We start from the raw sequence: 10,865 nt of genomic DNA, 5'->3' as shown, positions 1-10,865 counted from the left end.
ATGTCTGCTATCTCTCTGATGGATTTTTTCTTTTTTTTCAGCCTCAGGATGTTCTGCTTCACCTCAATTGAGAGTTCCTTAGACCGCATGTTGTCTGGTCACAGCAACAGCTTCCAAATGCAAAACCACACACCTGTAATCAACCCCAGACCTTTTAACTACTTCATTGATTACAGGTTAACGAGGGAGACGCCTTCAGAGTTAATTGCAGCCCTTAGAGTCCCTTGTCCAATTACTTTTGGTCCCTTTAAAAAGAGGAGGCTATGCATTACAGAGCTATGATTCCTAAACCCTTTCTCCGATTTGGATGTGAAAACTCTCATATTGCAGCTGGGAGTGTGCACTTTCAGCCCATATTATATATAGAATTGTATTTCTGAACATGTTTTTGTAAACAGCTAAAATAACAAAACTTGTGTCACTGTCCAAATATTTCTGGACCTAACTGTATATACCACACCAGACATTTTAAATATCAGACCCCAAATTGAACCCCTAACTTGTTAAACATGAGACCCCAGACCTGAACCCCCTGTGCAGCATCTGCTCTCCACATGTGATCTTCCGGCGGAGCATCAGTGAATCTAAGGAAGCAAAACTGCAGTGTAAATCATGGGGGATGAACAGAGAGAGAATCATAGCGGGGTCGTGGCCACTGAATATGGGGGTACCCAAATGGGTCACAGCTATAAATGAAGGGCTGGAAACGCGTTGTACAGCACTGGTACGTTAGAGCAAACCCTCAGCTGTGTGAGCGCGCAGAATGTAAAGAATCAGGCATCCCCCACAGCGTGCAGCCGTCCTATATCTTGTTTCATGCGTTGCGGGGGGCCGACACTTTAGTCACATGACACTAATGTAGCTGACTACGGCGCGGTGCACGGGTGTAACCCTCGCAGTGACAGGTGAGGATGACATGACTTGTGAGGCTTCTTCAGACCCGCTTCATCTTCCCGGTGATGCCGTGTAGCGCGGACCCCCTAGTAGACGCTCGTCTGGTTTGATATGACACATCAAAGGGGCGCGCTAGACACCAACCCGGCCCGCGAGCAGCAGGAGACCCCTCTGCAAGGAAGCGCACTCAAAGCCGCAGATTGCGCTCCAGCAGAGAGCGGCTCTGACACATGCCACCCACCGAGACCCCCAGCTCTGCCGCCCTCTACCCCCGCACGTCCTCCTCTGTGCCAGGGAAGGTCTATGTCACTTATATAGTAACGTGCGTCTCGTCTTCTTCTAGGAAATCCCCGACGCTCTGTGGGTCCGGCTCATCCAGGAACGGCTGTCAGAGGTGGACTGCGTCAAGAGGGTGAGTGGTCCGAGCAAGCCGGGCGGGGGGCTGATGGCCAAACCCGTCCTCTCTCCACGTACAGTCTCCCTGTTATCAGCCACTTCGGCACTGGCGCAGGGGGTTGTCGGCAGCAGATGTGCCCGGGACGTGTATGAGAGACGGCGGCCGGCATACGCCGCATCACCGGGATAGAAGATGATGGTGAAAGCCGGCATATGCTGACTGCGGAGAACCGGAGAGATGAAAGCCACGGCAAGAATCGCCCGGGGCAGGTGGCACGCATGAAAAGACCACCAAGAGCCGAGAGATGCCAACATGTCAGCTGCGCTCTCCGGCACGTGCGCCCTGGAATAGTACTATACGTCAGTAAATCCTGGGAGCATCGCAGCTTCCATAACCCGCAAGACGACGGGCGGAAGATTAGACACACCGCCATGTTACCACCCAATAACGGGCGGAAGATTAGACACACCGCCATGTGACCACCCAATAACGGACGGACGATTAGACACACCGCCATGTGACCACCTCAAGGACCTCCGCCAATAACGGGCGTAAGATTAGACACACCGCCATGTTACCACCCAATAACGGGCGTAAGATTAGACACACCGCCATGTTACCACCCAATAACGGGCGTAAGATTAGACACACCGCCATGTGACCACCCAATAACGGGTGGAAGATTAGACACACCGCCATGTGACCACCCAATAACGGGTGGAAGATTAGACACACCGCCATGTTACCACCCAATAACGGGCGTAAGATTAGACACACCGCCGTGTTACCACCTCAAGGACCTGCGCCAATAACGGGCGTAAGATTAGACACACCGCCATGTTACCACCCAATAACAGGCGGAAGATTAGACACACCGCCATGTTACCACCCAATAACAGGCGGAAGATTAGACACACCGCCATGTTACCACCCAATAACATGCGGAAGATTAGACACACCGCCATGTGACCACCTCAAGGACCTGCGCCAATAACAGGCGGAAGATTAGACACACCGCCATGTTACCACCTCAAGGACCTCCGCCAATAACGGGCGTAAGATGAGACACACCGCCATGTTACCACCCAATAACGGGCGTAAGATTAGACACACCGCCATGTTACCACCCAATAACGGGCGTAAGATTAGACACACCGCCATGTTACCACCCAATAACGAGCGTAAGATTAGACACACCGCCATGTTACCACCCAATAACAGGCGGAAGATTAGACACACCGCCATGTGACCACCTCAAGGACCTGCGCCAATAACAGGCGGAAGATTAGACACACCGCCATGTTACCACCCAATAACGGGCGTAAGATTAGACACACCGCCATGTTACCACCCAATAACGGGCGTAAGATTAGACACACCGCCATGTTACCACCCAATAACAGGCGGAAGATTAGACACACCGCCATGTGACCACCTCAAGGACCTGCGCCAATAACAGGCGGAAGATTAGACACACCGCCATGTTACCACCCAATAACGGGCGTAAGATTAGACACACCGCCATGTTACCACCCAATAACAGGCGTAAGATTAGACACACCGCCATGTTACCACCCAATAACGGGCGTAAGATTAGACACACCGCCATGTGACCACCCAATAACGGGTGGAAGATTAGACACATCGCCATGTGACCACCCAATAACGGGTGGAAGATTAGACACACCGCCATGTGACCACCCAATAACGGGTGGAAGATTAGACACACCGCCATGTTACCACCCAATAACGGGCGTAAGATTAGACACACCGCCATGTGACCACCCAATAACGGGTGGAAGATTAGACACACCGCCATGTGACCACCCAATAACGGGTGGAAGATTAGACACACCGCCATGTGACCACCCAATAACGGGTGGAAGATTAGACACACCGCCATGTGACCACCCAATAACGGGTGGAAGATTAGACACACCGCCATGTGACCACCCAATAACGGGCGCACCACGGTTTATGGTTTTACCTTTTCGCATCATGTTCCCTGGCTAGAAAGTCCATTCAGCAGCTGGGAAAGCTGAGTGACGGCCAATATGGCGGCTCACAGTATAATGGCTCAGTGGCAAATGACTTAAAGGGATTGTCTACATTTTACAATGGTGATTTCTGCACAAATCGTCATGGTATTGACCACCGGAGCGGCTGCTAGACAATTGGCGGCCATATTGGCGTCACCCAGATTTCCCAGATATAAGCCGTAGGGTCACAATCTAATGCTGAGGATTTTTCTCTCTGTAGGGACCGGGCCGTGAGGTTGTGCCCGATGCCCGTCCTCTTATCTTCCTCCGTCGGCTCCTGTCCGGTGCTCACACGGTTAAAATGGATCCGACTCTTTTTCTTTCCTTTCCCCTCCAGTCGTAATCTCTGGTAATCAGCATGTTGTGATCCAGAACTAAAAAGCCTGGACAGGAAGAAATAAATGAGGGAAGGGATTAGTTGCGCTCCGCTGCCGAAACTTGTAGTCTGTAATCAATAATGCAGCTCCCCCCTTTGAACCTTCATGGCGGAATTAAGGTTTTTGCAATGCAAACCGCCGCAGTTCAATTATTTGTGTGTCGGAGCCCCCCGCCCCACCGACCCCCACCCCACCACAGCCCCCCTCCACCCCTGCATCAGCCCGGCATGGTTCAGCTTCTATCAACATAATAATATAGCGCAATCATCCACCACCAGGATATAAGAGCGACCAAAACGGGCCGGAGGGTACTGTATAGAAAACTAAAGATAAAGGGACCATCGAGAGCAGCCATACACTATAGAAAATATACCTACCTGCAGCCACCACTAGGGGGAGCTCCCTGTATACAGAGATACATGATAAGATTCTATCTGCAGCCACCACTAGGGGGAGCTCCCTGTATACAGAGATACATGATAAGATTCTATCTGCAGCCACCACTAGGGGGAGCTCCCTGTATACAGAGATCCATGATAAGATCCTGTCTGCAGCCACCACTAGGGGGAGCTCCCTGTATACAGAGATACATGATAAGATCCTGTCTGCAGCCACCACTAGGGGGAGCTCCCTGTATACAGAGATACATGATCAGATCCTATCTGCAGCCACCACTAGGGGGAGCTCCCTGTATACAGAGATACATGATAATATACTGTCTGCAGCCACCACTAGGGGGAGCTCTCTGTATACAGAGATACATGATAAGATCCTGTCTGCAGCCTCCACTAGGGGGAGCTCCCTGTATACAGAGATACATGATAAGATCCTGTCTGCAGCCACCACTAGGGGGAGCTCCCTGTATACAGAGATACATGATAAGATCCTGTCTGCAGCCACCACTAGGGGGATACAGAGATACATGATAATATACTGTCTGCAGCCACCACTAGAGGGAGCTCCCTGTATACAGAGATACATTATAAGATCCTGTCTGCAGCCACCACTAGGAGGAGTTCCCTGTATACAGAGATACATGATAAGATCCTGTCTGTAGCCACCACTAGGGGGAGCTCCCTGTATACAGAGATACATGATAAGATCCTGTCTGCAGCCACCACTAGAGGGAGCTCCCTGTATACAGAGATACAGGATAAGATCCTGTCTGCAGCCACCACTAGGGGGAGCTCCCTGTATACAGAGATACATGATAATATACTGTCTGCAGCCACCACTAGAGGGAGCTCCCTGTATAGAGATACATGATAAGATTCTGTCTGCAGCCACCACTAGGGGGAGCTCCCTGTATACAGAGATACATGATAAGATCCTGTCTGTAGCCACCACTAGAGGGAGCTCCCTGTATACAGAGATACATGATAAGATCCTGTCTGCAGCCACCATTAGGGGGAGCTCCCTGTATACAGAGATACATGATAAGATCCTGTCTGTAGCCACCACTAGGGGAAGCTCCCTGTATACAGAGATACATGATAAGATCCTGTCTGCAGCCTCCACTAGGGGGAGCTCCCTGTATACAGAGATACATGATAAGATCCTGTCTGCAGCCACCACTAGGGGGAGCTCCCTGTATACAGAGATACATGATAATATCCTGTCTGCAGCCACCACTAGGGGGAGTTCCCTGTATACAGAGATACATGATAAGATCCTGTCTGCAGTCACCACTAGGGGGAGCTCCCTGTATACAGAGATACATAAGATCCTGTCTGCAGACACCACTAGGGGTGGCCGTGATGTGTTCGGTGTCTGGGGCTGGCGGGCCGGTCAGGGGTGGCCGTGGCGTGTTAGGTGTCCGGGGCTGGTGGGCCGGTCAGGGGTGGCCGTGGCGTATTAGGTGTACGGAGCTGGTGGGCCGGTCAGGGGTGGCCGTGGCGTGTTAGGTGTACGGAGCTGGTGGGCCAGTCAGGGGTGGCTGTGGCGTGTTAGGTGTCTGGGGCTGTCGGGCCGGTCAGGGGTGGCCGTGGCATGTTCGGTGTCTGGGGCTGGCGGGCTGGTCAGGGGTGGCCGTGGCATGTTCGGTGTCTGGAGCTGGCGGGCCGGTCAGGGGTGGCCGTGGCATGTTCGGTGTCTGGGGCTGGCGGGCCGGTCAGGGGTGGCCGTGGCATGTTCGGTGTCTGGGGCTGGCGGGCCGGTCAGGGGTGGCTGTAGCATGTTCGGTGTCTGGGGCTGGCGGGCCGGTCAGGGGTGGCCGTGGCATGTTTGGTGTTCGGGGCTGGCGGGCCAGTCTGGGGTGGCCGTGGCGTGTTTTATGCCCCCGGCATCGGTTGCTGGCGCTGATGGTGAGAGGGCAGAATTACTTTTCAGTGTTCCTGACTCTCCCCGGTTTGGAGACGTCAGGCGCGGCCTCGGAGGAGGAGACATTGTATTGATCAAGAGGCCCGCGTAGACCGCCCGCCGAGCGTTAAATCTCCGCGAAATGTGCCGAGCCGCACACAACGGCCGCCGCCAGGTATCCCCACACCGCGCCATTGTCAGATCCGATGACTGGTCTGTCCACAGGGGCTCGTCCGGACCCCGCAGACAGAGCGCTGGGGTACGCGGGTGATGGGCGTTATTGCCGATTCCTTGTCACTCCTTCATGACTTATGGCTCTTGTTAACCATTAAGTGACACACACACACACACACACCCCCCCCCCGGCAAGTTCTGTTTAAAAAGTTTGCAAAAAAATAAGTTTTCCTTCTTAAAGGGGAACTCCACCTTTTATACCTGAAGGGCTCCAAATATCTGTAATAACTGGGGTCTTAAAGGGACCCTCCAGTTTTGGGCGGATTCTAGCTCCGTTCACTGACAGCTTGCAGAGATCTTGAAATTGGTAAAAAAATGCGGAATCTTATAAACTTTAACCCCGAGTTAGTGGCGGCTTTGAAGCCGGCCGGTGCCAGCGTGCCATCAGGCCGCGCTCATTACCGCCGGCACATAAGGCAGTCTGTTTGTGGCGTTTCGGCGCGGCGGCGCGGTTCCCCGGCACTGTCCATACATATATATTTATAAGGCTGGATCCCGTCTTATGTGTGACATCTGCTCGCAGCGCGTCCCTCCTGTGATCGCCGGCTCGCTGCAGCTGTTGAGACCGCCAGCTCGGAGCGGAGGGCGCCCCCAGCATACGCTTTTTTGATGTGGGATGAAACAGAACCAAACCACTGGGGGTCTGGAGCCAGCGCCAGAAAGAGGAGCGGAGCACATCAGAATATCAATTAACCTGTAGCGAACAAAGCGCGGCGGTGGCGCGGCGGAGCGGGGGGCGCAGCGCTGTGATGTGTCAACACGCCACATAATATATTCTAATTAAAGGATTGATTGATTTTTTTTTTTCTTTCCTCTTTATTTGCGAGCGAGCCCACCCCGGACCCCGGGAAATATCTGAAATATACACAAAATAATCACCGGCAACCGCCACCACCGCACCGCTCCGCACCGCCGCTAAATATGCATGAAGCCTCGGGTTGTGCTTCCTAAAAGCAAATTATTGCAGAGAGGTTTCTCCATAATTGTTGTAGAGCAAACACCTCGTGGCACGGCCCATCCCGGGGGGGGGGGGGGGGGGGGGTGATTACTATATTACTGTATTCTCTCCTAACGGGGAAAGCTGAACTCCGAATTCCTCCGTAAGTATTCATCCCCCGCAGAAGGGGTCTGCCTCTATATTCCCACCATCAGCTCATAGCTGTCTACAGGTGGAGGGAGGAAAATCACAAGTGTGGAAACAGTCAGCAAGCCTGAGGGCGAGGAGCAATGTAATGTATGTACAGGAGTGACTGCACCAGCAGAATAGTGAGTGCAGCTCTGGAGTATAATACAAGATCAGTAATGTACGTACACAGTGACTGCACCAGCAGAATAGTGAGTGCAGCTCTGGAGTATAATACAAGATCAGTAATGTATGTACACAGTGACTGCACCAGCAGAATAGTGAGTGCAGCTCTGGAGTATAATACAAGATCAGTAATGTATGTACACAGTGACTGCCCCAGCAGAATAGTGAGTGCAGCTCTGGAGTATAATACAAGATCAGTAATGTATGTACACAATGACTGCACCAGCAGAATAGTGAGTGCAGCTCTGGAGTATAATACAAGATCTGTAATGTATGTACACAGTTACTGCGACAGCAGAATAGTGAGTGCAGCTCTGGAGTATAATACAGGATCAGTATGTATACAGTGACTACACCAGCAGAATAGTGAGTGCAGCTCTGGGGTACAATATACGATCAGTATGTATACAGTGTCTTCACCAGCAGAATAGTGAGCGCAGCTCTGGAGTATAATACAAGATCTGTAATGTATGTAGACAGTGACTGCAGCAGCAGAATAGTGAGTGCAGCTCTGGGGTATAATATACGATCAGTATGTATACAGTGACTTCACCAGCAGAATAGTGAGTGCAGCTCTGGGGTATAATACAGGAGGTATCTCAGGATCAGTAATGTAATGTACTATGTACACAGTGACTACACCAGCAGAATAGTGAGTGCAGCTCTGGAGTATAATACAAGATCAGTAATGTATATACACAGTGACTGCACCAGCAGAATAGTGAGTGCAGCTCTGGAGTATAATACAGGAGGTAACTCAGTATCAGTAATGTATGTACACAGTGACTGCACCAGCAGAATAGTGAGTGCAGCTCTGGGGTATAATACAGGAGGTAACTCAGGATCAGTAATGTAATGTATGTACACAGTGACTCCACCAGCAGAATAGTGAGTGCAGCTCTGGAGTATAATGCTGTGTGTAGCTCAGCGTTTACCATGTTTCTTCATTATTGCCTCCAGTTTGCCTCTTGTCTCTGACCTTGCTCCGTTGCTTTCAGGGTTGGGTCATGGAGGGATTTCCCCGGAGCAGAGAACAGGGATTACTCCTACAGATGAGCGGGACGTCTCCGGATCATATTGGTGAGTCCTGTATTGGAGCAGGTATATTCGGCGTCTCCCTCGCTGGAGGACCCCACGAGTCCACTCATTAGCAGACTTCCTATTGAATATACCAGGATGGGTGTAATACGTTACTTCACCTGCGGAGGCGCTGTAATGAGCTGATCTCTTGCTGTGGGGCTCCCCTTTCTATCTATGAGGGTCTGACGCGCGCCCCCCACCCCGGATTTGTTACTCCGTCCTCTTCTCTTCTCTGCAGTGGTCCTGGACGCTCCGGATATTGTCCTGCTCGAGAGGAATATGGGGAAGAGGATTGACCCCGGCACTGGAGGTAGCCACGATAGTAGCCACATTCGATATAGTATAAGCGCTGCCTGTCAGTGAATGAAGTGTATTGTGACCTATATACTCGTTTTTTGGGGGGTTTTGCAGAGATCTACCACACCACGTTTGATTGGCCCGAAGACCCCGAAGTACAAAGGAATCTAGTGGAGCCGCCCGGGATCTCGGAAGAGGAGACCGGAAAGAGACTGCTGGAATATCAGCGCAACATCCCGGGAATCCTGCGAGCGTTCCCCAAAATATACAAGAAGATCAACGCCGATCAGCCGTGCATGGACGTCTTCTCACAGGGTGAGTGCTCACTGACAGCGTGCATGCTCAGTGGGTGGACCTGGGGAGGGTGAGTAACACACAGTTGTTATGTTTATATAACAAACTGCTCCCATGGAACCGGAGTTACTGAAAGGGGACGACCCCTTTACATAAATGGTGTATGGATGTGTACAGGTCAGACGGAGGCTTAAAGGACCCCAGAGTACAGGCCTGGGGCTCAGCTGTCAATCATCCTGAGTCGGGGAGCAGTGCACTCCTGCAGAATACGGGCCAGGGGCTCAGCTGTCAATCATCAGGAGCCGGGGAGCAGTTCTTTCCTGCAGAGTACGGGCCAGGGGCTTAGCTGTCAATCATCAGGTGCAGGCAAGAGGCCGGGGAGCGGTGCACTCCTGCAGAGTACGGGCCAGGGGCTTGGCTGTCAATCATCAGGTGCAGGCAAGAGGCCAGGGAGCGGTGCACTCCTGCAGAGTACAGGCCGAGTACTCAGCCATCTATTATCAGGAGCAGGCAGGAGGCCGGGGGGCGGTGCACTCCTGCAGGGTATGGGTCAATCATCAGGAGCAGGCAGGAGGCCGGGGGGCGGTGCACTCCTGCAGGGTATGGGTCAATCATCAGGAGCAGGCAGGAGGCCGGGGGGTGGTGCACTCCTGCAGAGTAAGGGCCAGGGGCTCGGCCATCAATTATCAGGAGCAGGCAGGAGGCCGGGGAGCGGTGCACTCCTGCAGAGTATGGGTCAGGGGCTCGGCCATCAATCATCAGGAGCAGGCAGGAGGCCAGGGGAGCCGTGCACTCCTGCAGAGTATGGGCCAGGGGCTCGGCTGTCAATCATCAGGACCAGGCAGGAGGCCGGGGAGCGGTGCATTCCTGCAGAGTAGGGGCTAGGGGCTCGGCCATCAATCATCAGGAGCAGGCAGGAGACCAGGGAGCGGTGCACTCCTGCAGAGTACGGGCCAGGGACTCGGCCATCAATCATCAGGAGCAGGCAGGAGGCCGGGGAGCGGTGCACTCCTGCAGAGTACGGGCCAGGGTCTAGGCCGTCAATCATCAGGAGCAGGCAGGAGGCCAGGGGAGCCGTGCACTCCTGCAGAGTACGGGCCAGGGGCTCGGCTGTCAATCATCAGGACCAGGCAGGAGCCCGGGGGGCGGTGCACTCCTGCAGAGTACGGACCAGGGACTCAGCCATCAATCATCAGGAGCAGGCAGGAGGCCGGGGGCGGTGCACTCCTGCAGAGTACGAGCCAGGGTCTAGGCCGTCAATCATCAGGAGCAGGCAGGAGGCCGGGGGGGCGGTGCACTCCTGCAGAGTACGAGCCAGGGTCTAGGCCGTCAATCATCAGGAGCAGGCAGGAGGCCGGGGGGCGGTGCACTCCTGCAGAATACAGGCCAGGGGCTTGGCTGTCAATCATCAGGAGCAGGTAGGAGGCCGGGGGGCGGTGCACTCCTGCAGAGAGGACCCCTATAAAGTATAGGTACATATATTTGTAAGTGTACATGGGCTTAGCTGCATTATTACAGGCTATCCCCCCATTTAGCGCCGGGTGGGTAGGTCAGCTGTATGGGACGGTGCTGAGGCGGCCATACTTGTACATCCCTTGCTGTACAGTCGCGCTGCGCCCCCTGCTGGCAGCAGCCCAATTAGACGT

General features: G+C 53.3%; 1 protein-coding gene across 2 annotated transcripts in view; it reads left to right on the top strand.

The window, feature by feature from the left end:
* AK8 (adenylate kinase 8) overlaps window positions 1-10,865 on the top strand; it is a 91,899-nt gene that overhangs the window by 33,684 nt on the left and 47,350 nt on the right. Inside the window, exons 5-8 of one of the 2 annotated variants that reach the window (XM_075324393.1) lie at window positions 1,238-1,306; window positions 8,547-8,628; window positions 8,867-8,938; window positions 9,040-9,240. In XM_075324393.1, coding sequence (XP_075180508.1) covers window positions 1,238-1,306; window positions 8,547-8,628; window positions 8,867-8,938; window positions 9,040-9,240 — 424 coding nt within the window. The remainder of the gene's footprint in view (window positions 1-1,237; window positions 1,307-8,546; window positions 8,629-8,866; window positions 8,939-9,039; window positions 9,241-10,865) is intronic. The other variant, XM_075324395.1, reaches the window with a different exon arrangement.

Source organism: Anomaloglossus baeobatrachus, chromosome 9, assembly GCF_048569485.1.
Source record: "Anomaloglossus baeobatrachus isolate aAnoBae1 chromosome 9, aAnoBae1.hap1, whole genome shotgun sequence".
Taxonomy (NCBI): domain Eukaryota; kingdom Metazoa; phylum Chordata; class Amphibia; order Anura; family Aromobatidae; genus Anomaloglossus; species Anomaloglossus baeobatrachus.
The sequence above is the reverse complement of the archived record's forward strand: the minus strand, read 5'-3'. Positions and strand labels throughout refer to the sequence as shown.